This window comes from Athene cunicularia (assembly GCF_003259725.1).
Source record: "Athene cunicularia isolate RWA chromosome 6 unlocalized genomic scaffold, athCun1 chr6_part2, whole genome shotgun sequence".
NCBI classification, from domain to species: Eukaryota; Metazoa; Chordata; class Aves; order Strigiformes; family Strigidae; genus Athene; species Athene cunicularia.
In genome coordinates, this window is record NW_020799106.1 from 1,758,103 (window position 1) to 1,785,060 (window position 26,958).

Here is a 26,958-nt window from a genome sequence, read left to right on the forward strand (position 1 = left end):
ACTTTCTGCATCTTTTTTTTTTTTTTTTTTTTTTTTTCCCCCCCTTTCCTTCCCCCCTGCTCACCCCTACCCCCTTCTATGCAAACACTGTCCCCACCATCGCTGTATTTTCTGGTGCTGTCACCAGCTTGTCCCACCGAACCAGAATGTTCACCTAGGTTGCCGCATGCCCTCCGCTTTTTCACTTTGTTCCCCTGCCATCTGTCTCTTCTATAATACTGTGTTACTGGAGCTACCTTTCCTTATTCTATCTGCTGCAGTGAGTCCCTTAAAAGTAAAAAACCTCGCTTTTCTACTGGGGCTTTGTAAATATATTAAGTGGTTTATATCTCGGTGGGATTGGTTAGGAGAATGCAGTAGGAACTTCTAGAAGGAATCTGTGTGAGGAGTCAGGCAAGTGCTAGCATAGATTGGGATTTGTCAGGGTTTTTATTTTGAAAATCTTCAGCTTGTTTAATAAAAAGGGTAAAAGGTCTGCCTAACATGAGTACTAAAAACTCTTTTTTTTTTTTTTTTTTTTTTTTGCAGAGATCGTTTGAACATGGATTTAGACAGAGCTAGTCTAGATCTGATGATTCGGCTTTTGGAATTGGAACAAGATGCTTCTTCTGCCAAGCTGCTGAATGAAAAAGACATGAATAAAATTAAGGAAAAAATTCGGAGACTGTGTGAAACTGTTCACAACAAACATCTTGATCTCGAAAACATCACGGTGGGTATCGTGCTTTTATTTGAAAGCCTTGGCAGTAGTAGAATGCTTAATAAAATGGAACTTGTAAGCATCATCCTTAATCTCCTGTCTCCCAGCTAAGAAGTCATGACATTTTGTCTTCCTTCCCTGTATATATGACTGCACTGCAAGTATTTCCTTTGTTAAATTTGAAACTTCCTTTCTAAAGGACTGTTAGTATGATAAAGTTATGATGTTCTTCAGCTGTCTCCTTCACCATTTGCTCCTGCTAAGGGTAGCTAGTTAAAGACAGCGATTAAAAACTAGTAACATTTTAAATAACCGTGTGTTTAAAGGCCACATTTAGATTATTTGGCTCTGTTAATTTGCCTAAATTTTATACATACATTCACAAACAATAGGGGTTCTTGCGTATTGTGTGTTAAATGGAAAACGTGGTGCAGGTTCTGCCATTTAAAAAAATTAAAATCTGTCCTACAGAAACTGATTTCTCTCTGCCCAAAGTGTGGTGACAGATCTGCTGATTACTATAAACGTGGATGATTTTTTTTTTTTTTCCTTCCTTTCTCAAACACACTTGTTTTTTATGAATGTATCTTCATCTGCAACAGAGCAAACTGTTTTTGTTTAAAAATAAATTTGGGCATGGTTTGATGCTAGCATCAGGCTAGCTTGAAAAATAAATGGTAAGTTGCAAGTCTTTTTACAGTGTATTTAAAGAATTAATGACAGATTGAGTAGATGAGTGGTCATAGATGGCAAAAATTAGTAATGTGGTTTTCTTTTCACCATATTTCAGTATAACAGATGTTAGTATGATCTCAATTTTTTCACATCTTGTAATACATTCTTTTAATGTTTTAAAGATTCTTACTAGTTTTTTGCCATTTTTCATGTAATACTTATACCCAACAGGAGAAGCTTCTGATTTCTTGTTTATGGATCGAGGTTTTTTCAGAGCTTTCTGCAAGTAATGTTTCAACTCCTGTCAGTAATCTGCAATTAAGATTGTATTCCATTTAGGTTAGATTAAAAGGTTATATGCCTTGTTTAGCTGGGATTTTCTTGTGGAGATTTTGGGAATTTTTTGTTGATTTAGGAAAGGTTTGGGTTTTTTACCAAAATTGTGGAACAGAGCTCTGAATTTGTGTGAAAAGTCAGTATAATGTAGCAGCAGAAGGAGATGAATTTTGGGGGAGGAAGATAATATTGATGAAATAATTCTTAATCTTCATAATCAGTTTGTGGTGACAAAGGACAGTTATTTCTGTTTGGTTTGGGCTTGTCTCCTACGAATTTATGAAACATGCGTGTAGAGCACTCGTTAATTTTTTGGCCTTTGAAATTTGCAAAGAGAATGAATTTGAGATCAGCGTACTCTGTAAATTCACGATTCATTCTGTGTTGATATCTTCAGATCGTGGTTTGTTCTCTAGGTGGTGATCAGCTAGGAATTGGTATAATCAGTGTCTTATTTCAGTGCTGGTTTGGCACCAAAGGCAGCTCACGTAGCTCCGGGTCTGTCAGTGCCAGGATATCTTTTGCACCATAAAATGTAAGAGAGCTCCCTTTATTAAGCATGGAACAGCTGGTACAGGTTCCTCATTGCTAAAGCGTCCAGCCACATCGACCACTGTTCTCCTGTTTGAGCTTTTTTCATATTCATAATCTGAGCTAGCCTGATGGGTTTTTATGAATTGTAATTCTGTTCTTGTGTTTTCTTAGGCATGGGTTTTAAAGGGACAGGATATATTAAAATGAACTTTATCTTGTGAGGAGGTTGTCCATGAGTAAAAATATTATCATCACAGGCCATCAGTTTCAGCTGTGGTTGTTTTTTCTTTTTGCTGGGGCATCTCTATTTCTTAAAATTATGTCAAGCTGTTGTTGTAAATGTGTTGAATACTGTAGTACCTCACAGATGGAAACTGGTTCCTGCCCACCTGCACCATCTAGAAGCAGAGACTATATAGTGTTTAGAGAATATATGCAAGCCAAATGAGATGATTAGTTTCTCCTCCAATTTATGATAGTAGTAGTGGTAAGTTGAGACAATAATGAACTTCATATGTAGAAGGTAAAGTTGCTTTCACATAGATTTCTGTCATGAGATAAAATAATTGCTGTTTTGTACAGCTGACAGATTATTTTCAGATTATACAGATGACAGGCAGAAAATGCTAACAAAAACACAAATCTTCTGGGGGCAAAGAAGAGATCTGTGCTTTTTCAGACTCCAACACATCTACTGAGAAGCAGAAGGATTGCAGCAGATGTTTTGGTTACTCCAGTTTGTGCCTAAGCAGTTACACCTTCATTTATTTTGCATCTTGCACAGATCAAACGAAGTTACCAATACTGCCTGTCTCTTTGCACAGACACGGTTTGTGTGACTATCTAGAAGTTGATTGGGCTAATTTTTGATTACTCGGGTATTCAAAGGGTACCATTTTCTAGACTGCTGTGAACATTAACAACATAAACCCAGAAGCTGAAAAGGGGTTCTCTGTGGTTGAACTTGCTCCAGGGTTGTTGCTGGAGCTGAAGAAGATAAAACCTGAAGAACTTGGCCTTCCCGTTAGCAAATGGCACTTGCCTGTCAGTCAGCACAGCCCTCTCTAGCTGGTGTGTGCAGCTAGCTCCTCTTGCATCACAGCGAAAACCTTCAGAAGTGATTTTTCAGTTGGTGAAAGAGGTTATTCTGTTTCTAACTATCAGCATAAGGCTGAAGGCTTAAGGGAACCATGTTTTGAACATCTGGTGTTAAGATTTGGTAGTAATTGACATAAAAAATTGGATTGAACGGGTTACTTCCCTCAAACGCAAAGGGATTACAAGGTTTTGATTCATTTCATGTAAAAAAAAAAGAAATTGAAAATGATGTTTTTATCCTCAGTAGTATAAAATAGCAAGTTATATTCTCCCATAGTTTTCTGAAGTCATTTTGCCCTTTGGTGGAAGAGTAAGCACTGTATTTTAAATACTGTGTGGCCTTTGAGCTTTCATGATGAAAGTATTTAGGAAGTTAACTAACTCTTGTAGCTGCTGAGATCTCTAAGAAGAGTTTTTAATCAGCTTCCATCAGTCTGGTTTAGGTTATATACATGATTTCAGATATTCATGTTAGAATATTTTCAAGCTCAATCTATAAAAGTGAAAGGAATAATCTGAAGAGGATGGAAAAGCTTCAGAGAGCTAGAGATCTGTCAAACTGCTGTCTTCAGGTTCTCTCTCCTCCTCCCTCAAAACACTTTCTCATTTGGTTGGCTTCAGAAGGGAAGTTCTCCATCCATTGCTTAAAATATCCTCATCTCTTTTAGCATTATGTTTTTAACTGACAGCTTTTAAAAGTGTGAGGTTTTGGATCTTGTATCTTCCAGTGATGAGATGAGCACTCTGTAACCAAGGGTTAGTTTCCTTCCTGTGAGGAGACTCAGTGAGTGGCTGGTGGCAATTAAAGGTAGTTACTATTTCCTGGGGGGTGAAACAGTTGCAGGAGTAATTGCAGCTTCGTCTTTGTTTCCTGTGCGATGGGGAATTGAGATGCTGCTGGCTCGGGGAGGAATGACTTGTTGTAGATTTGCTGCCGCTTGTGTTCTGTTGTCCCCCACAACACTTTCATGACCCAAGGACTCTTCCATTTACACTGGAGAGATGCTGTTACCAACTCTGTTCATCAGTGACGGTGTGCTGGGAGCTCGCTCCTAAAACCCTTTGGATGGTAACTCTTTATCACGACTAATCTTCAACTCCCCTTTCCTTCTTGGAAATCGGTATTTTGAAAACCGAGAAAACAAGCTGAAGATGTTTGGGGGGCTCATACGGTTTATAACTTGTTTTTTCCAAGACAGCGGGGTGTTTGCTCCAGCCACGTGAGTACTGTTATTCCCAGGAGGTGCTGAGGTCTGACCTGGTATCCTGGAACATGCTGCACAGCTCAGAATAAGCACAGCCTTTCTTTAAGCGTTATATATCAAATGTGTCAAGGAGGGAAGATGACAAATTCAGTTGGCTTTAATGAGATCTTGCAGCTGCTTCTCTGACTTTTGATTGTTGTATTTATGTACCATATATGAAATCACCAAGTTTATAGTAGCCCAGATTTGCCTGTGTGTTTTCCAGATGTTACAGAAGTCTGTACTGATCACTTCTGTGTAGGTGTAAATTAATACGTATGTATATGTTTTATTATTAATATTTGCCTTTTATTAGAGGCCTTTGGAAAAAAGTTATAGTTGTGACTTCATAAATGGTGTTAATTTTGGTTAAAAACCTAGCAGGAGATTAACTAAGACAATTGTCTAAAATCTCTTCAACTTCCATTTGCAGAGTAAACTTATCTTTGGGGCTTTTGAATTTTGACATGTATTCCTCTTTTGAAATTCAGTAAATATAATAGATTTTCTACAATGTTTTGGTTTAATTGCTGTTTTCTATGAGTTTAAAGTTAAAACCACAAAATACCTACGTTACAATCAAATGTATTCTACAAGCAGCAGAGCCAGTGTGCCTGGGAGACAGAGAAGCAGTGTTCACTCTGGCTTTTCTTGGATTTTTTCCTGCCTGGCTGATTTGTCCATTTCCTTCCTCCACTTGTTTCTTTTGATAACAAGAGAAACAGATGAAAGGAGACTGCTTAGGTTTTCTAAGCTATTAATAAAATCAAGAAAAAGTTGAAAATGCAAAGTACCTTGTTATCAATACCAAGTAATTTTTCTAAGATACGTGTATTTTTCAGTCCGTTCTTGCTCCCTCTGGTGGTTCTTCTACTCGGAACCTATAACTTGGTTTTTATGGTTTTTATATGATGTGCGTTTGTCTGATTTGATATATTGGCTACAGCTGCATATGATAATTTCACTAATTCTGGCACCTGACTCTTTCAGACCGGGCATTTGGCAATGGAGACGTTACTGTCTCTCACCTCAAAACGAGCTGGGGACTGGTTTAAAGAAGAACTGCGGCTTCTAGGTGGTCTTGATCATATTGTAGATAAAGGTATATTAGAGATGCTGCTTCAACAGTGGGAAAATTCTGTGTATCTTACTAAGTTATTTGCTTTTCTTAATGTTCATTTTCTGTGGTTCAAAATAGAAACATTCTGTATTTTTCTGAGCAATGTTAATAAAGCACACAATTTGCTATCAAGTCACTGGGAAATACTAGTGACTAATCTGTTGCATGGGAGATTAAAAGCAGTTTTAAGGTTTAACAGAATGCATATAATGTTGCATATAATGTGTGAGATTTAAAAATGACTTAAGCTTAGAATACAGATTACTGTGCTGTATATCTCTGTACTGCACGCAAACACCGCACACTTATTCTTTACAGTCTCCTAGAATTATTTTCAGGCCTGATATTTTTTTTAACTAAATAACCCCAGAGGAAGAAGAAATGGTGATGCTTTTGTTTCCTTATTTTTTAAAAGATATGTCTTGGTTAGTTTGTTTGGGGTGTTGGGTTTTGGGGTTTGTTTTTTTTTTTGGATCAGCATTTCACAGATGGGAGAAGGGATATTTTAGAAATGAATTCCTGAGCTGGATGAAGCTTGGTCTTACATAAGCAGAGTGTTGGACAAAGGAAAGGTTGAAGAAATTAACAACTTGCACACAGTTTCAGATGTGTAAAGTGTGGGAGAGTGTGTGCTGTAATTTTTTTTTTTTTTCTCCTACAAAACAGTACATTACAGTTAAGGAACATAGTCATGTGCTGTACAAGCTCTTCATTGTCAGTAGAAAATAAAATATGCAGATAGGTAATTTGTAGCAACAGTCACAAGCTTGTAAAGCCAAGATTTTAAGGGTTTGGGTTTTTTAATTTATTTGGAGAAAGATTTTGGGATGCTAATGATATATTCATGATTGTTTCCTAGTATTTTGTAAAGTGTAAAACAAGATTGATGGCAACTCTCTGGGTGGCTGGTTAGTTTGTGCACTTGGCTTTTTGAAGACTTTACTTCTCTTTGTTGTTTAGTTAAAGAATGTGTGGATCACCTAAGCAGTGATGAAAATGAAGAGAAACTGGTTGCTTCATTATGGGGTGCAGAAAGATGTTTACGGGTCTTAGAAAGCGTGAGTATGAGCAGATGCATTGCATTTCTGAAAACCACTTTTTCTCAACCAGACCTTCTAAATGTTACAGTCTTTCAACATGTAGCTACATCATAATAATGCTATAATGTTGATTTTATTTTTTTTTAAATGGAAGATACTAATTTTCTAATGTTTATCAGTGTTCCTGGAATATTTGTTTGAAAATTTCTTTTACCATTCTGTATGTTTGTACAGTGTTGCAAGTTTATTTTTGCTAAGAAAAAGTGAATGTAACGTGATGCTTTTTCTTAATTTCATACAAAAAGCTGATGGTTATGGATGTAGGTTTTGAGGCATAAGTTTGACTCTCTAGCTTGTGTCTGGTAATAACGGATCATTATAGAAACAATATTTTCTTAGAAACAGTAAATGGGTGTATATCTTAAGACCTGCTACTTTCAATCATCAGCTGGTTAACCACTGAGAGAGAAAACTGCCCTGAAATTCAGACTAGTCCTGTCATCAGTTGAGCATGTATATTGAGATGGTAAATAATTTTGGATGAGAACTTGGTGGTACTTTTGTAGAGCTTAACTGACAGGAATTGTGAGAATATGTTTCTTTACAATGCCTTGTTTTGCTGACTTCCATAGTGTTAGTCCTTTTGTATTGTGATAGGGTAAGCAAGCAGAGGAGGGTTGTGATGTTTTAGCAAAACATCCCCATGCATCAGAAGGCCACGTTCGGTTTCAGGGTCAATGAATCTTAATGAACACCATAAACCCAAGTTAGAAGAAAAATAGCTACCGCAGTACCTTGTTTTCTTCAGTAAAATAGAAGGACTCAAAGATAGTGTAAAAGTAAACTAAAAACTGAGAAATGTGAACAGTTGCTGAAGTACTAATTCAAAGGTGCTTACGTAAAAAATAATGGCACCTAGCTCGTTACCTGCCTTCTAAACAGCAGATGAAAATTTTCAGATCCAATTTCTGCTCTTACATTTCATAGAAGGAATTGCCAAGCAACAGAAGAGCAGCCTTGTTTAGTGGTAGAATATTCAAATTTGAACTTGAGGATGGCTGTGATGTAGGAAGATCCTTAGGAACTTGGGAGAGATGACAAAAATCAACACACCAAATCATGCAAATTCAAGAGAAGAACTTCTGCTGTTTCTGGAAATTGATTCTTAATTTCAATCAAGGGAATCGAGGAAAAAATTTTTTTTCTAAATGGTTGGATGCATTATAAGATCACAGGCTTGATCTCAAGTCCTAAAAATAATATTACCTATATAATTTTATTCTGCGGTATATTTTTATATATATTTACACACACATATATACATACATACTCTTGGGACAGTGTAGACCCAGGATCTAGATGGAGAGCTCTGCCGTGGCAGAACATTCTGCCACACGATTTCTGTACTTACTCTATCAGGCAAGATGGTTTTATCTTCAGTGCCACAGTTTTGTGGATTACCTACTAGGTGAAAACTCCAAAGAGATGTTGGACAATGATAAGTGAAAGTTTACACTGAATAATAACCAAGAAACGTGGATGTGAATAAAGTGAGGGGGGGTAGTGGAAGGGAATAGGTCTTTCTCAAGGAAAAAAAGTCCCATTTTTAATATTACTTTCTCCTCCTCTTTTTAGGTAACTGTGCATAATCCAGAAAATCAGAGCTATCTGATAGCATACAAAGACTCGCAGCTCATAGTCTCCTCAGCTAAGTAAGTTGTAACAAAAAGACATTTTTGCAGAGCACTGCACATGATAGTGGAAAAAAAAAAAAGTTATACCAGAAGGTCTTAAGCGGGGGGAGAAAAACCCCACAATTTCCACTGTTGCTTTTCTTGAAGTAATGTTTAAGTTCAGTTGATGAGGGTCTGGGTAACTACCTGAGTACTACCAATATGTAGCGCTGCTATTGGTGGTTCTGTAGAAGCTGCAAACTGTGGATTCAGCTTTTGTACCAAGTTAATATGAACACAGAAGAGGGCAGTTGGGAAGCTACACTTATTTATTGTATTTTCTTTATGCTTAAGGGTTTACTGAAATCGAGCATAACAATTGACACTGTAGCTAAGAATTAAAATAGTAAAGTTCTATTCTTAGCTGTTCTCCCTAGCAAAGATGCTTGTACAAACACCTCTCACCCATTTATCAGTCTGGGGGAGATCTCAGTTGACTGACAGAAATTGTATTCCTCTTGTGCTGCTCTTCAAAGAGAACAAATCAGGCTGAAAATTTGACTCTGCAGACCTCATTTGAAACATAATTTTAGGGGGTTGGGTTAGATATTTTGAGTATTTCTTATAATTTATTTTAAAAACCCCAACAAAACAACAAAACCCACCGTTTATGATGCTGTTTAGACCAATGTATGTTCTTGATGGTTTTAGTTTTGTTGGTAGTTGAAGTCAGTGTTCAGACTGATGTCGTGCAATAGAACCCTGCCTGTGGTCCAGTAGTGCTGCGAGATGAAGATTGTACTGCCAGAAAGTCACGTGTCATTTATTTATTTATTACAGAATGGAAATAGCTTTGAGAAAGAACAAAGAACATTTAGATAACTGTCAGAATAATGTTGTGCCTTGATGGTCAGAGGATATGAGAGGGTGGGTTTGTAGGGAGAAGGTATCTTTTTGTCAGACCATGTGATGAAATTGGAAAGAAAAATAAACTTTTGCTCTCGAAATTTCAAGCTGATAAAGCTCTGTGCCAGAAAGCTTCCCTGGGTTTTTTTTCACAGTGTCAGTTGAGCTCATAAAAGATTTCATAGGTGATAAGTTTATTATCTCTCCTGATAAGTTTGATATCTGGACATCAGAAAAATTCTGCATAAGCTCTGTACTTGAGTTTTCTTCCTGTTGAAATATGTATAAAGGTGGAATGTCCTGTATGTTGTGGAGGTAATTTTGTTCTGCATCCTCTCCCTGCAGAGCACTGCAGCATTGTGAGGAGTTAATCCAGCGATATAATCGTGCTGAAGACAGTATCTGTTTACCAGACAATAAGCCTCTGCCTCACCAGAATGTAACTAACCACGTGGGTAAAGCAGTGGAAGACTGCATGAGGGCTATCATTGGTGTCTTGCTCAACCTGACAAATGATAACGGTAAAGCAAACAAAAACACTTTGCATATTCCGTGCTAAAGCATCAAATAAAACATTAATATAAAGCCTTTTCTTATATTGATTATGTTTTTTCCACGTACGATGCAATACAAGTGAAGTATGGCAGATGCTTGTTTTATAATAAGCAGTCAGTAATTTGTCTTTGAAAAGTGGGTCAGTAATCGCACGTATTGTTAAGATACGTACTTTGGCTAAGAGTCCTGTTTGTCCTTAGGGCCAACAAGTTTTTAATCAATCTGTTTATGATTACGAAAATGAGTGTTTTCAAAATCGAGCCACTAATCTCTTTTTTTTTTTTACAGAATGGGGTAGTACAAAAACAGGTGAACAGGATGGTCTGATAGGCACAGCTATGAATTGTGTGCTTCAGGTTCCAAAGTTCCTACCTCAAGAACAGAGATTTGATATTCGGGTCCTGGTAAGCTGTTGTATGTGTTACATCAATGTAAAATGATTTGTCCCCTTCTTGTACATTTATCTACTCTCTTTCCACATTAAGGAGCAGCCTCTACAGTTTTCATTGACCGTAACTTAGTGAGGTACTTAAAGTGTCTGTAAGAATTTGGGGGGTTTGAACTTGTAACCATTTTCCCTGTGTTGGGTGGGAAAAAGTTCACTGCTAGATGAACAAAGACATTTAGCTGAATAAATTTAAAAATTAGATAATTCACATATTTCTTTTCAACTTTAGAAATATGGTGGATGTTATTGTTTGAGAAAAAAGCTTTGTTGAATTTACCTCAGCTTATGTAAAATGGGTCTGTGCGGCCTAAATAGCAACAGTGAAATTGTGTGTGTGAAGGATCTTTAAAGAATATGAACTGAAGGTTGGATGCTTGAATCCCTAATCTATAAGTGAAATCTCATCTTTAAATTGATGTTTTCATGTTTGGAACTGGAAAAATGAAGATTCCTGCATATAAGTCCTAGTATACAGGGATGTTAGTTTTGCCTCATATTTCTTTAAATGCTAATTCCTCTGTCTGTTAAACTGTTTTATAAAGGTGTGTTGGTAAGTTATGTATCCTCAGAAATACAAAGCCTAAAGAAGACATCTGGATAGATGCTTTTTGCTAAATTACCTTTTTTTAATGTGTACAATCCTCTTTGACTCTCCAATTCTTGCAGGGATTGGGTTTGTTGATCAACCTGGTAGAATACAGTGCTCGGAACAGGCACTGTCTGGTCAATATGGAAACATCGTGTTCTTTTGACTCATTCTGCACGGGAGAAGGGGACGACAGCCTGAAGATAACTGGACAGATTGATGCTGTTCAGGCTTTAGTGCAGGTAAGAAATGTGGCTTTCCTGTCATAGTTACCATTTTTCATTATCAGACTGTCAAGGGAGAAGGGAGAACTCAGCAATGAAGATTTGTCAGAATTTTTTTCTGGTTAGTATTTTGAGTAATAGAGCTTAGTGGGGGAAGAGGGGTGCTACTCACAATTTCGATTTCTCCAGTACAGTCCATTACAGAAACAGCTTTCCTGGTACAAGACAGTGGTATCATTATTACAGACACCCAAAGGCTGCTCTCGTGCTCTGTGAAGCTTTCTTGTTCCTAAATGGTTTACTTCTAGTTTCGTTTTAAACCAGCTGTAAAAATTGTAAGCTACTCTTGTCTTATATATTTTGCTTCCATGGGTTATTTTTTAAAGTGCTGTCTTTTTGGGAGCTTGCAATTTATAAATTAAAAAAATGAAGTATCATGCTTTATAAGAGCAATAAAATATGTACTGATTATGGATGTGAAACAGCATTCTTAAATGCTGTATTGACTGCCTCTTTAACAGAAAATAAATCCACCAGTAATTTTGGTGAATTACTTCCACCATACAAACTAAAATAAAGGATTGAAAGGAAATTGCAGCAGCCTTTTTATTTCAATAGAGATAACTTTATGGACCCTTATAGCAGTTCTTCTGTTTAACTATGTGAAATAACTGTCCAGCAGCAGACCCCAAAAATTTTAAACAATAAAAATCATAATGTTAAATATCTTAATGCATACAGGTTGGCAAAGCAGTATTTAAAAATGGCGGTTGTATGGTTTGGGAAATAATTCATGGGATGTAAGTGCACAATATGAGATTGTTGGTTCTGTCATATCCTTGATAAGTCATTTTAAGTTACTCTTCCAAATTTTTGCTTTTTATATACCGAGGGAAAAGCTAAGAGAGCAAAGAGGGGACAGCTAGCATGAGAAGAAAATGCGGATTGGTAGAGAACAAAAACGGACAGGAGAGCATGTCAACTTTTAGTCTTCAAGCTGTGTCTCAAAGACAACAATTAAACATTTATGATGCCCAAGAGGAGTCTGCTAACTAGTTCAGCACCTGGGGATGGAGGGGGCCTTTTCTGTAGAGCACAGCGTTAGTGTTGGGATAAATTATATTTTCCTTTGAAGAAAAGGCCACTGTCAAGAAAAATATTGAAGACTAACTGTATTAAGGGGTGAACCGTGAAGGGGAAATAAACTTTCAAGTGTTAATTAAATGTGTTTAGGCTTTAATTTATAAAATAAATCCTCCTGAAATTTTCCCCATTAGCTATTTCTTGAGCGTGAGCGAGCAGCACAGCTGGCCGAGAGCCAGACAGACGAGTTGATTAAAGAAGCTCCGACTGCTCAGCATGATAAGAGTGGGGAATGGCAAGAGACAAGTGGGGAGATACAGTGGGTCTCCACAGAAAAGCCAGATAGCACTGAAGAGAAAGATAAGAAGGAAGAAGATGATGAAGAACTTGATCTTAATAAAGGTAAGTTGTCTAGTTGTGATGAGCTCGGAAAAGGCAAAGAACTCTGATTGCATAAATATTCCCACCTTGTCCCCTGCTTCCTAGCTACGTGCAGTCTCTTGGGCTGAGATTGCCTCAGCATATCCCCCAGGTGAAACTGCTACAGATCATAAGTAGGAGTAGTTCAGAGCTGAAGCATGAGAAGTGGAAGCATTTATGCTACTTTTTTATTTTCTTACTAGTACCTTCTATCAGTTTCTTCTTTTAAAAGAAAAAAAAAAAACCAACAACACAAAACCAACAACAACAAACCCAACAAACCCCAAACTTTTAAGGAACATTCTGTGTAAGAAATATTCTGAAAGGGATGGCTTTTTGGCCCTTACCATGTTCTTCTGAAACCGTACTTAAAAGCTACCTGACTTAATTTTGGTTTTGGAGGGTATCATGACTCATTCTTGTTTCATGCTACTTTTAGAGTTTTTTTCTTCCTCCCCTCCCTATTTGCATGTATAATTCTTGTGTCCCCCTCTTCTTTGTGTCCCAAGTCCTCCTCAGTCCATCGGCAGTATCTCAGGTGCCTGTGCAGTGCCTTGGTGTGCTGCATCTTTGATAATCTGTTCCAGGAACTTGAGTATCTCTAAGCTGAGTTACGTAGTCTGTCTCTGTAAATTGTATCACATCTGAAACATCAGTCCTTCTTTAATCTCCTAATAGTGTTTTCATCTTCTAACAATATGTTCCCCAACTTGGCTTTATATCCTTTCTCTATTTTGTAGCTCCATCACCTGGTCTCCGCAGCTATTCGTGGTTTGCCCAAAAATGCTGAGTCATTAGCAAAAAGTGCTCTGTTACCCTTAATACAATAAACATCTTTTGCTGGAAGTCTTACTGGCTTATGGTATCACATGAAACATTTATATTTGTATTTTGGTGTGTTAAGCATTCAGTTTGCACCTTAAAATGGCAATTAATAAAATACCATACCATGTAACGAGTTGCAAGTGAATGAACACTGTTTTCCTGTTCAGGTACGTGCTGCTGAGTTAGTAAGTACGGAGTTTCTCTGATTCTCGCCTCTGAAGTCTCAGTCCTAAAGCTCAGTTTGTTTGAGAAAAAAAGAATTGAGAAAAGTGATAATGAAAGATTGTATTTGAAGCAGTAAAAGATACCAGCTGCTCGGAGAATACAATACACTCGGTTGTCTCTTTTTTCAGCTCTTCAGCATGCTGGGAAGCACATGGAAGACTGCATTGTGGCCTCATACACAGCATTGCTTCTAGGCTGTCTCTGCCAAGAGAGTCCAGTAAGGGAATACATTGTCAATAACTTGCTCTTAAGTCCAGTACCATTTTTAGTGAAGCAGTAATTTGCAGTATTGAAATGAGTTTATTAAATTAGAGTTCGATATGAGCTAGTACATTGATGAAGCTACGCTGATGTGTATAGTTTTCTGACAAGTTACCAGAGGGGTTCCATCCAAAACAAATTTTCTGAGTGTCAGTGTTTGTCAAAAACAGTTGTAACTGAATATTTAACCTCTTCCACCTCTCTCCCCTTTGCTGTTAGTTTTAGCCACCAAGTGAACCTCCCTTTGAAAAGCAAAGGAAAATTGACTTGCCCATTGTATAATGATTTTTGCTTTATTTTTTTCAGAGTTTCAAAAAGCAAATTACCATCAGACTTGTTTATTCGTTGAAATGACATGCAATTGTGTATGTCTCCATTAGCTGAAAGTGATTGCCTCAGATTGGAAATACATAATAGGAAGCTGAAGTTAAAACTTAAAAATATGGAACTCTTAATGGCCAAGAACTTCATAAACTCTCCTGTCAAATATATGCTCAGATGCAAATTAGGTTCAGACCTGCCTTCAGGCTTGTGTGAATTTACCATGGTGACAGAACCGGTCTTTAAACATGCTGTTTTGTTCCTTTTGACTAATTAACTTATGTATGATTCTAGTGTTTGGAGTGATATGGGCAGTAAGTTCAATAATTCTCAGCCCTTAACAGTTACGCAGGGAGATTCTCTCCATGTCAGGAGAGTAATCTGGGGTTTTAGTGCTTGATAATCTTGTGGGTCCTGGAGAGGTCTGGTGGTAATGATCTTTAATGAGAAAAAAACCAAACCAACAACAACAAGATTTAAGCAATTGTTGTTTCCTAGAAACATAAACGCCATAAATATACAAGTATTGCTCGAGAGGCTTAAATCATAGAGATGGCAGCAGAAGCCATCTTAATAATGCTGTGAATATACTTGTCTTACTGCATCCTACACGCAGAGTATTACAGTTCTTTGTCAGAAAAAATATTTCCCAAATTAAAATAGATTGTTTTATTTTTTAGATCAATGTGACTACTGTGAGGGAGTACTTACCTGAAGGGGACTTCTCAATAATGACCGAAATGCTCAAAAAGTTTCTCAGTTTTATGAACCTTACTGTAAGTAATATATATTTTTAAGGCTGTGTATAGATACTTTTGTAACTGTGTTTTCTGTTAATAGTCCATACATTTTTAGATGCATTTAACATTTTTCAGTTTGTGTCTTTAGAAGATGTTCTGGTTTTAAATACTGAAAACCCATTTTTCATTATTTTGGTAGTAAATGGAATGAAGCTACTTTCATTCCACTTGATTGTGACCAGTCAGGAAAATATTTCTGAATCCTCTGCCTGAACCTAATTGCTTTTACTGATACGGACCTCTAAATATTAAAACTCTGAAATAAGCATAGCTCTCAAATATTTTAAAGAGGTGTATTACAAATGCTTGTTTGTTACTTCTGTTTTCTATTACATTTTCCAGTGTGCTGTTGGAACAACAGGCCAGAAATCTATCTCTAGGGTGATTGAATACTTGGAACACTGCTAGATACTTAACTTCCGCTGCAGGCACTCTAATGCTGGAGCTACCCTTAGACAAAAGAAGAAGTCATGAAAGAAGTCCTTGAAGGATATACCAAGAGCATTCATCTGTGTCATTCGTGTTCGGATTTTTAAGGCTACCTGGTCTCTTAACCATGCATTCAGCATTTTCTAAAAGACAGTTACTACATCAATCTGCAACTATCAAAAATGAGGGGAAAAAGGTTCTGAGGAAAGTAAATAAAGAAACCATGCTGTTTATGATGCAGTGCAGTATTTAAACATTTTTTTGGCAGGGTTTGCCCTCCCTATCTTTTTTTTTTTCTTGCTTTGTTCGTGACAAGTTTCAAGGGGAAAAACTTGCTGCTGATAGTGCAACTGCTGTTTACTGTTGAGCCACTGTTTCATGCCAGCCAGGTGCAAAGGCAGCTTAGCTACTGAGGTATCAAACAAATGTTCTAATAAAGAAGTTCTGGACAGCAGCACCGCTCCTATTTGAGTTTAATTTGCTCTTGCTTTTTTATTACTAGATTATTCCAAAATCATAAAATATAAATTTTTAAATACTTTTGTGATTTTAACTACTGTCTATATTTAAAATTTGTTGGAATCCAAAGAGGCGAGGATTGGATAGTTTATTTTTTATACTGTTTTGATTGAAATTAGGTTGTTGAACTATTTCTCAGTTCTAAAACTATCATGGCCCATGTACTGTAAACTTGATAGACCATAACACTTTGTAGTTCCAAGAAGCATGCAAACCCATAAACACACAAAGCCATTTGAGGGTATGTTATCCACAAAGAAATAGTAACTGTAAAAATGTTGTGCCCTGTTTAAAAAAAGAAAGAAAAAAAAATTAAAAAAAAAAAACAAACCTCAATCCCAGGGTAGTTTACACTTCTAATAAGCAAAAACTTTGACATGCTGTTGTAATTTGTTTCAAGGAAGCACTCAAGATGTATTTTATACTGCTCAGTACAAAGAATTTGGATGTTTTAGGGCGAAGAATTTTAAAGAAGCTAAAACACCAATGGGGATTAATGTTTCCAGCTGACATAATCTTTCTATTTCATTCTTCTGTAGTATGACAAAGTTTAAATGCATACAACACAAAGCCTTAAATTGCTGATATAGCTAAGATTTTGTTCAGTCTGAGGTCTAGTTCACAGCAAAGCATTGTGTTTGAAGACTTAAGTGGAACAAAGAATCCCAGAAAACACATTACTTTTTTTAACATTTTTTTTTCTTGCACTCATTATTCAGACCAGCAGAATTGGTAATTATTTTTATTAAGGTGGTCTTGAATATTTGCAGACTGTTCTGAGATCTGCTTCATCGACATTTTTAAATACCTGTATAGGTAGTTACATCATGTTATTCCATTGAATTTGTAAAACTTGAAGCCATAAAAATATTAGTTCTGTGTATAATGAGGGGGAAATAACAGGAAATCTAACCTGCTTTTAGATCTTGTGTTATCTCCATGTATAAAGTTAAGAACTCGTGCTTTTGTATCAGTGCCAGCTGTAAATTTTTTACATACAGTGGCTGCCTTCTATGTCTTCCTATTTTTGATAATGCAGATTGTTGGGAATTCTGTAAGGAAGTAACTGATTAGCGGCAAAAATCCTATGTTGGTCATACTTTTTGCGTTTTCTCTCATCACCTTCTAAAACTTAGTGTATCAGTGTAACTTAGAAAAGTGTTTGAGGTTGTGTTCCCCTTTGTTTAAAAAATAATAAATTCAGTATGGGGAGAGAGAAACTGTATATAAATTATCTACATCAGGAGGAAATTATTGACTATTTTGCCCATTTAGTTTTCTGATTTTAGAGATTTTTCACTTATAATGGGATTTCGAATTGATTATGTAGTTTTCTGTGGAGAGATGTCAAGAGAAAATAAAATACCGATGTGATGATGGGGAAAGCAGGGACAACTACCTTTCTTTGTTACACTGGTAATTGTTTGGGAATTGATTTACCTCAGTGTTTAACAGTTTTTTTCAAATGTAACTAATTGTCAAGCACTGACAAATGCAGATTTTTTTGTTTTTTGTTTTTTGAGGGTGGGGGGAGAAATCACCCTGTGAACTGCAGTGCATTTTTGTGTGTTAGACCCTCAAATAACTCTGCATTAAAGGGTACTTGAGGCCAACTTGCAAATTAAAGTTTTAAAGTAACTTTTTTTCCACTGTAAATATTTGTGTAAATACTCTCAATTGGAAATTAGAACAGTAGAGTACTTTTCTGAATCCAATCCTATTTTTATTTTATACAGTATTTCTCAGCTGTGATCTTTGGAGCAAAAGCCAACGGCAGGAAAAATAGTTTGTACCAGTTTCATGAAGTATGTCTTTGGGTTTTTGTAAATAATTTTAACTCAAATAAAATTGCTACTTTCAATACATATCTTGTCTTTTAACATGCAATAAAACACTCCTCTGAGTGATTGCAGAAAGCAGGCAGTGTCAGGTAAATTGTTAAAAGGAAAAAAAAAACCAAACAAAACCACAACAAAACAAGAGGAGGAAGAAAAAATAGTAGAGGAGCATCCTGAAGGTAATGCTCTGTTTTTCATTGGTGTGTTGGGACCATAAAATTCAGTGCCTGGACCTGAGGCTGTGGTCAGTCAAACCAGCTAAGCCTTGACATTTTCTGGAGATGATGTACTCAATCTTTTGATGCATTTTGGAGTTCTCCACAGAAGTTGCTATTGATCTTTCAGCTGAAGGGGCATGTTAACGACTCTGAAGAGCTGTAGTTAGAATAACAAAAATACCCTAAAGCCTAGGGAAAATGGGACAGTTCTTGTTATGGTGATGCTTTTCACATCGTGGAGGATGTCAATGTCTTCTTTCTTCAGAAAAAAATGAGAAAATTACCACGAGCATTGCTCTGTTTCTCTATTAATATGAATGATGCTTTAATTTCAGGATGGATTTTTTCCCATGGATTTTTTTTTCTTTATTGATACACCTAGATACAGGTACAATATGCAGTAATTCATGAGCTCTAAAGCAAGTTGAATGTGATGTGTCATCTCACTGCCACTTTAACAAGCATCAGCATAATGTAACTATTTCTGTGCTGTAAAGGGATGTTACTGGAGTTTGAGATATGGAGAAGTATGTTATTAGTATGTGGTGCTGTAGGAGGCAAATACAGGTTTATCTAAGCAAATGTTTTCCAAAAGTAACCTCTGGTAAAAGTATTTCTTGGTCATTTTGTTGGTAGATATGTAATAGAAGCATTATGTGTGGATGCTTTGAGATGACATCAGCATTTTCAGACTAACAGGATAATTGTGAAGCTTATGTAGAAGATTTGGGAGTTGTAGCCTTTCACATAAATTATTTCACTTTCAGACTGTTTTGAAATGCATGATTTGCATAATGACGGAGTGATCTGGCACGGTGTGTACAGCACTGCTTTATCAGAAGCTTTATGTAAAAGCAGGTGGTGTGCTGGAGATGGTTTCTCAAGCTGGCCTGATGGAGTTGAGCTGTCAGCAGATGGATCGTGTGTCTCTGAGCAGAAGGCAGGGCAATGATCACACAGGTACATGTAAAGGCTTTGTTCGTCCACCTGGGAGGAACACAAGAAGATAGTGGGAGTTCTCATCCCGATTTTAGGGTGTTACATTTTTTTAAACTTTTTCTGTAACAGAATATCCTAACCAGGAGTTCTTGCTTTTAACCACATTTTCAGGCTCAGGTACCTCACTGATTGATGGAGATGTTTCTGGTGTCAGATGCACTAGCAAGTATTCTGTCTTCCCTCGTTTTTCCTTTCTGGACATCAGTAATTCCTCCTTTGAGTAAGCAGAAGTCAAAGCTTATTTGGTTAGATGGGGCTATTACCAGGCAAGCCCGAGGGGCTTTTTCAGTAAAGTGGTTTTTTTTTGTCAGTGTTGTACTTTTATTGTTTAAAGGGCAAGGAAAACACAAACGTGTATCAAAAGATAAAAAGCACTTAAGTAGCTGCCTTACTTCTGCATCAAGCCCTTCTTTATAGGGCGGCTTGCTAATTGGGTTTTTGAAGATAATGAGATTGGAATTTGCCCTGAATCTTGCTAGACAAGTGTTTTCAAAAACCAGGCCAATGTAATTCTTGATACTGCTGCTTCTCCTGTTTCGTCTTTGGTCAAAGGACACTACTGGATTCTTTTAGCTGTGTGGAACAGAAGCCGTTCATACATATTCTTTTTTTACCTGCCCTAAAGGTCCCCTGTCCAAGGGACTGTAATTTATTAAGACGTTTGCAGCATCGGTAGGTACAGATAGTCTTACTGTAAATAAAAGTGAAACCATTATAAATAATGCAACTGCTTCAAGTGCTTATCGAAGGGTAGATTGATTTACTAATGCCACAAGGATCTTTATTCCAACTGTGAAAATTGAACTTAATTTGCAGCTGTAGGTTTAGCCTCGGGTTGCTGTGCATGGTCTGTCTGTGGCAACAGGCCCTCTGGTGATGCAGAGGATGTGAGGAGCCCTGGAAAAAGAGTCCTCACTGGGAGGAAGGGGAACTACACGGGGGACTGCCTTACATTGGACAGACATCTTGGTATCTCTTACCTCCTGTATTCCAAACTGTATCTCTTAAGTCTCCTAACCCCCAATTTTTGCTACTACATGTCGAACTTCCATTTCATCAGCTTGGAGGAGTAAAGGCCAAAGATTTCTTCAGTTGTTTGGAAAGTTAGATTACTAAAGTGTACCTAATCCTTCTTATGCCCCTGGCGTTGACTCAGAGTTCTAGTCTGTCTTAGGTGCTCCAAAGTTTAGAGGAGGGTTCATTGTTGGATAAATATTAATTAAAAAAATTAAACTTCTGCAGAGTAAAATTAGGTGATCTAGAAAAGAGGACACTCTTTGGAGTAAAGGAAGGAATAACAGCAATTTTATTTAGATTTACTGTTTAACGTGTGGGAACTTTTAATTTTCCTCTATTATGACAGAAGTTTTAGTTGTCTCTGCGTTTAGGTTTTTTTTAAAGTGGGGAGGAAGAGTGTTAGCCGGGAGTATGGAGTGGATTACATGATTTTTATTCCACCTGTAAAGCTGACCCTGTGATTGTGTCCTAGAACAAGAGTTTGGTGTTGGTCAAGTGAGTAATAATAGTTCATGCATGTGTTGCTATTTTCCCTGAATTTTCTAGCTCTGTCACTTTACACTCTTAAGACCATTAAATGTATTTTCACCACTGAAAATAAGGTATAGTGACACTGAAAAGAGGAGAAAGATTCGAGTCAAAGGTGCACCAGAGAGTTTGTTTGATTGTGGTGATGAATATTTACCACCTCGATAAATTTTTCTGTTAAAGGCCCAAATCAGACTTCTTCACTAGGTTCTGTTTTCTCCCTCAAATTCACTGATGTGTAATCAGAAGAAACCAAAACTTGAGAAAAGCTACAAGGGCTGGAGTTTGAAAGAAAAATATATTAAAAAAAACCCCAAAACAACTAGAATTAATTCTACTTTTTTTTTCCAACCAGTAACTGATCAAAGAAAATATATTTAATTGGCCTGTTTGATGGGAGAAGGACTTGTGAACATGGCTGTGATGTATGTCCTAGTGGCAGTTGCTGCTGTTTGGTTTCCTTCTGCGTTACAGTATTCTTCTTGGTGGAAAGCAAACCTTGATGAAAAATGTGTTGAAATTATGTATGCACGCACACACACCTGTCTATATATACAGTTATTTTGTTTCTCTGCTGTTACCAGTACCTGATGCATGAAAATCAAGGTGAAGGGCATTGCTGCAGAAGTTTGAATGAAAGGAATGAGTCGCTTTTGCATCAAATGAGACCACAGGGGAGCTATGCACCCACCTTCCTGCCTCCGGGAATGATGCCGGAGTTGTGGAACTTTGGCTTTTTTTTCGTGGATGTGGTGTTGGTCTCTTATCGCAAACATGTGGCTCTTGAAAATGTTTCTGGGGCAAAAAGTTTGAAAATACCCACTTATGTTGTTTTATGGTCTGCTGTTTACAGTCTCTTGTTTGAATGGAATTTAAGTGCAAACCAACAGGAAAACTTGCAGTAAGATCACTTTGCGTCACAGCTTTACTCTGAGGCATGAATTTACTTTCAAAGTGTTGATACTCAGGTTACTGAGTCTCAAAAAGTAGTTTAGTAATGTGTTACATGAACTGCTGTATAACATCTGGTGTCATTTTGATGGCTCATATTTTGATTTTTTTGTCTTCAACAAAGAATTTTAAGGCAAAGCTAGCTTATCCAAATTAAAAACACCATCATGTTTGTTTAGGTTAAGAGTGCTATAATGAAATTAGCAGCAGAAAATGCAGCATTGTAAATTAAATAGAAGTGATGCAATTATTGTTTGCAGTCTCCTTTTGCCCTGTTTTTAAAACCTGGCAATAAATTTTTAATAAGAAAAATGTAATCTTTCTAATGGAAAAATCCGATTGGAATTTGTGTGCTGTGTATTCATGCATATCATGCATCCGGCTTTAAAATGGATCTTCATCTTGCAAAACAATATTTTTTTATTTGTGATATCTTAGGTTACAATGAGAGTCTTATTGAGCATTTTGCAAGAGCAAATTTGTAGCTATTTTATCTCAGGTAATCATAAAATTTCCTCCTTATTTAGTGTAGATTATAATGGTTCTTCAAGTATCATTTCAAATGTGAGGCAAAATCAAGTATCATACAGGACTTCAAATGTCATTTATGTATTCCTGTAGAACATCAATTAAAATTGCTGGGACAAACCAGTACTCTAGAATGATTTGCTAGTCTGTTCTACATCTAGTCTAAGACTGTAAATAAAAAGAAGTCATTCTGTTGAGAGAGCTAAACCAATTTTTATGCTCTTCACAGGAAGATATAAATATATGGCTATCCTAGTTTTGTGCAGTGTTAAAGAGGTTTATACAAAGATGAAATATTCCACAACTGTAACTTTATGTAACACTTGTGATTGAGCCCTCAGAAGTTCTCAGGAGAGCTGGTTTGTGCTGTTTGAACATACATAATGCAGATTCAGCTTTTTTAAATTGCTGAAAATCACTTAGAATGTGCTTTGGTTTTCGATCTTTGTGAGCTGGGACCAAATGAGGTGGCTCTTGACCACAGCTGTCTGCACTGTCCTACCCTTCTCTCTGAGAATGTTCACTGGACAGAGTTTTCAAAATGCTGAATTCAAAGCCTGAAGTTGTTAACCTTAGTCTGTCCTGCATTAGGCTGATGTGCTTTAAAGCTGAGCTCAGTCTCTCTCTCTATATATATACACCTTCTTCTGGGAGAAGCCCTCAGCAAGACGCGCAGTCCTACGTCGGTGTGAGCGTGAGGTCAGGCCTAGAGAAGGTGGCTTAGGGAGGCCCGTGGGGCCAAGCCCACGCACCGGAAATCCCCTGAGCCAAAGACAGGTGAAGAAGTTGGGTGTTCATGGGGGTTTTGTGGAGGTCACTGGAGGTGGCCATCTCAGGCCCTGGCCCAGGAGCTCGAGCTGTTCACAAAGCAAAAGTTTAAGGTGAAGTGGGGGAGGGTACCTGCTCAGGCTGTTTCTGCTGAACACCAGGTTTTGCTGATACTGGAACCCCCCTGTGGGTTTCCTGGGCCCAACTTTAAAACCCAGGTGGCTGCTGAGCCTCTGCTGGCCTCATTCCAGTGAGAGGAGCATATGGCACCACTGGAATGTGCTTGCTCTCCTGAGCCTGGCAAAAACCCATCCATTAAGATGTTGGAAACAATACAACCAAAGGACCCGAGGGAGTTCTGAGAGTCCAGATTTTACTAACTGCTGTCATATGTGAGATTCTACTTAGACTTTGTGAGTATGTGGCTTGACTTCCCAAACAAGAGTTGTACACTCTGAGAGATGGAGATCATCTCCCTTTCAAACAGGATTTTAGGCATATGTAAGACAAGGATATCTGGAAGAACAGGATTGTTCTGCACAGCCTTAGTCACTGTCTTAATTGATGATGTTTCCTCAACACCAGTAAATGTCAGATTATTTCAGGAGTGTGTGGAATTGTTGATGTCCTAGAGGTTAAATAAGAATTCTAGAGATTCAGACTTGTGAAAGAAAATGATGCTTCAGCACTAGCATGCTAAAAAACCTGTAATCCATCTGTGACCAGCAGTGGGGACTGACAGTACCCTTAGTTAACGAGGAAATCAGACACACAGAGGTCTGACAGGGGGAAGACTCATCTTTCAAGTTACCACCTACCAGAACCTGGATCACATCTGGGCCTGGCATGTGGTTGCACAGCACTCTCTGTTCCAAAGTGTCAAGTATTTCTTGTAAGAGCAAGATGCCACTTGAGGACTTTGAGGGGCTTCAGATGGGCTAGCAATTAGCCCATGACTGCCTTTCACCTCCCAAAGAGTCCAGTAACCTACTAAGGGTTAGGTTGCTGTCTCCCAGCATATTGCAAAACATAGCACCTACGAACTGAGGAGGATAGGGCTAAGGTCAGTGTTCAGCCTTATGTTTGGCAGTACACAGTGTAACATCTGCAAACGTGCTGGCAGGCTCCAGAGCAACACTGGCACTAGGCTGCCAGGCACTCTCCTTGGAAGCTGCTTTGCTCTCTTCCATTGAATACAGTTGAAAACTGTACTACACAGCTAAGAAATCTCTTTACATCATCCTCTTCACCTCTTCCCCCATCTCATTTCAATATCACCATGGACATAAGATTTTACAAGTCCTTGTGCAGATTGCTCACCATCCACTGACCAATGCCCAGCCCGATCCCAGAGAAATGAGAATCCCTGAACCATAATCCTGGAAGGGAGAGCGAGCTTCCCAATCAACCCGCCCCTATATACTGAGCATGGCATTGCATGGCATGGAATATTCCATTGGCCAGTCTGGGTCCCGTGCTCTGGCCGTGCTCTCCCCCTGCGCACTAGCAGGACGTGGGAAGTTGAAAAGTCCTTGGATGTCTTAGCAACAACTAAAATCATCGATTTGTTATCAGTATTCTCCTCATTCCACATCCCATACTGAATCCAAAACATAGCACTAATACAGCTACTAAGAAGAGGAAAAAAAATTAGCTCTATCCCATCCGCCACAGGACACTGAAAGGTGTGAAACGCATCATCTCTTGCTCTCCACGTCTCGGAATAGCCATCATCTGTTGCACCACCAAACTGCAAAGGAAAAAAAAGAGCAATTACAGGCCTTTTGCTCTTTTTACTCTCTGAAGGAGAGAATAGGGAGGCCCAGGAACATTTACAACCCAGCTCTCAATACAGCTCACCAAAACAAGCTCCTAAAGATCCCGAGCTCAAGAGCAACACATATTCCTCTAGCAGGCTTCATGCTGATTTCTTATCTCTGGAGAAGTACAGTAACTGTTGGAGGCGTGTTGTGACTCTGCCACCTCTGGTCTCCCCTGCAGCTGGCAATGGCCCGAGGAATTCTCCTGCTGAGTTTCCGTGGCTCTCTGGAGCACCTGAAGGGTTGTTGAAGTATGTTCAAAGTCCTGTTTCTGTGGTGCTCTGCCCCGTGGCAGGGGGGGAGGTCTGAGCTCTGCCCTGCTGTGCATGTGTGAGCAAAGGAGGTAAGTGTGTGTGCCCTTGGCTCCAGAATGCCTCATGTCTGCCAGGAGCTCTGTAAACACACGTGGAGCCTTATGTGGGGGATGCAGCACAGGGGGAGCAGAGTTCATTGCTACTGGGAAGCTGGTTTATGTTGTCCCAGTCACACTGTCTGGGACCCGCTCATGTTCCTACGTAACGGGTATTGCACTCTGCTCAGACTGCAGAAGTGTTCAAGGAAGATGTTCTGAACAGGTTGTTGGTAATAATGTGGGATTTGGGATGGGAATATGAGGTTTTATGAAAGGCAAGTGGAAACAAGGTGTTAAATCATATCCTGCACAGGGTTAAATGGATTATGGAACGAGAAAAGCCACCACACCTGCTGGAGTTCAGAGGTGACTTTATGCAAGAGATTGTGCATGAATGTAGTGCAGCACTTCTACTCAGATGGAAGTTTTAGCAAGGAGACCTCACCGCCAGAGTTCTGGCAGACACACAGGGCTCTAGGCTCTTACTGTTTGTCGCTGTTTGCAAAGGATTTGAAGACTGAGAGCAGATTGATTAAAAATAGACTTCTTGAAACTCAGTGGAGGGAGAAGTGTCTAGGAAGTGCCAGTGGCAAAGCATGAAGTGTATAGGTATGAGAAGAGCTGATTATCAATGACTGTCAGGCCCAACTGCTGTGGACCAAGAGCCCTAAAGCAACTCAGCAAATGGCTGTGGTTTATAACCTGTCATTTACTCACAGCTGGAACTAGAGGAAAGACTGTGACCACAAGCTTTCAAAAGAGCTTCAGAAATAGTCTTACTAACCACAGGCTAGCAAGTTTAACTTCATTCCAAAGGAAAGTGCTAGAAGTTATATGCTATAATAAAATATAGGCAGCTGATGAGGTACTTGGCGAAGTATTGGGGGGAACCAGCTGCTGTAATAATAAGAGAAACCATAAGTAAGGATTGCTCTTAAAACTCCAAAGGAGCTTATAAATAAGCAGGCAGGTGTGGCACAGTTAATATAAAACCGTGCAAGTGTTGGTTGAAAGGAACTCAGGAGATCATCTAGCCCAGACTTGTGCTCTAATTGAAATGGATGACCAAGCTAGTTCAGGTCAGCCCTGGCTTTGTCTCGCCATGTCTTGAAAACCTCCAAGGATGCAGATTTCACAGCCTAAGTAATTCACACCAGTGCCTGTACTACTCTCCTAGTGGAAAAAAAGTGTACTTGCCGAATTAAATTTAAAAAACAAAAAAAAATGTTTTCACTAAAGCTTCCTAGGGACCCTAAGATATGTATGGAGAGAAAAGTCCTCTGTTGGACTGATAACCTTTAATCCAAGGGCTTAAATGAGAAAAGACAATTGCAACACTAGGTGTTATTGAGAAACAGATAGAAGAAGAAAATGGGAACCATCTTCATATCACAGGATGTCTTGTTTTCAATATGGCATGGATTTTAGGAGATAGCAAGACAGAGGCCTGCTAGACAAAACCCAGCCTCTTTATCTTCCTCTCTCCTGCTTTATACCCTGAATAGCCAGGACTATGGAACAGCCAGAAGAGGTTAAATAGCCCAGAATTCTTCAGCTTGAAGAAGAAACAACAACTGGAGGTATACAACAGGGAACAAAAAACTCAGATATGATGTGGAAAATGTAAATAGGAAATGACTCACCTAAAGCTCTCCATTCTTATAAGAGGGAGCCCAGTGCAATTACCAGCTAACATCTAAAATAAGCAAAAGGAAGTACATTTTAACACAGCACAGAATTAAACTGTGGGGCTCACTGCCCCTCGGTACTGGGAGCCGTTCACTGTGCCAGGCAGCTAGAAGTCAGAGCAATGCATGAGGGAGTAGTGGCAGGTCTCTCCGGTGTCTACAAGAACTAGTCTCTCCTCTTAAATTTTGTGTCCGTTCCCCCGCTCTTCACTGTGCCCTTATTTGTGGC

The 26,958-nt window shown here is 38.4% G+C and overlaps 1 protein-coding gene across 1 annotated transcript in view; it reads left to right on the forward strand.

The window, feature by feature from the left end:
- The window catches only part of WAPL (WAPL cohesin release factor), a 70,016-nt gene extending 52,129 nt beyond the window's left edge, over positions 1-17,887 (forward strand). Inside the window, exons 10-20 of the mRNA XM_026851750.1 lie at positions 529-712; positions 5,578-5,689; positions 6,668-6,765; positions 8,383-8,459; positions 9,672-9,847; positions 10,170-10,285; positions 10,996-11,157; positions 12,417-12,624; positions 13,821-13,909; positions 14,955-15,050; positions 15,417-17,887. Coding sequence (XP_026707551.1) covers positions 529-712; positions 5,578-5,689; positions 6,668-6,765; positions 8,383-8,459; positions 9,672-9,847; positions 10,170-10,285; positions 10,996-11,157; positions 12,417-12,624; positions 13,821-13,909; positions 14,955-15,050; positions 15,417-15,482 — 1,384 coding nt within the window. The 3' untranslated portion in view covers positions 15,483-17,887. The remainder of the gene's footprint in view (positions 1-528; positions 713-5,577; positions 5,690-6,667; positions 6,766-8,382; positions 8,460-9,671; positions 9,848-10,169; positions 10,286-10,995; positions 11,158-12,416; positions 12,625-13,820; positions 13,910-14,954; positions 15,051-15,416) is intronic.
- Positions 17,888-26,958: the final 9,071 nt, after the last annotated feature.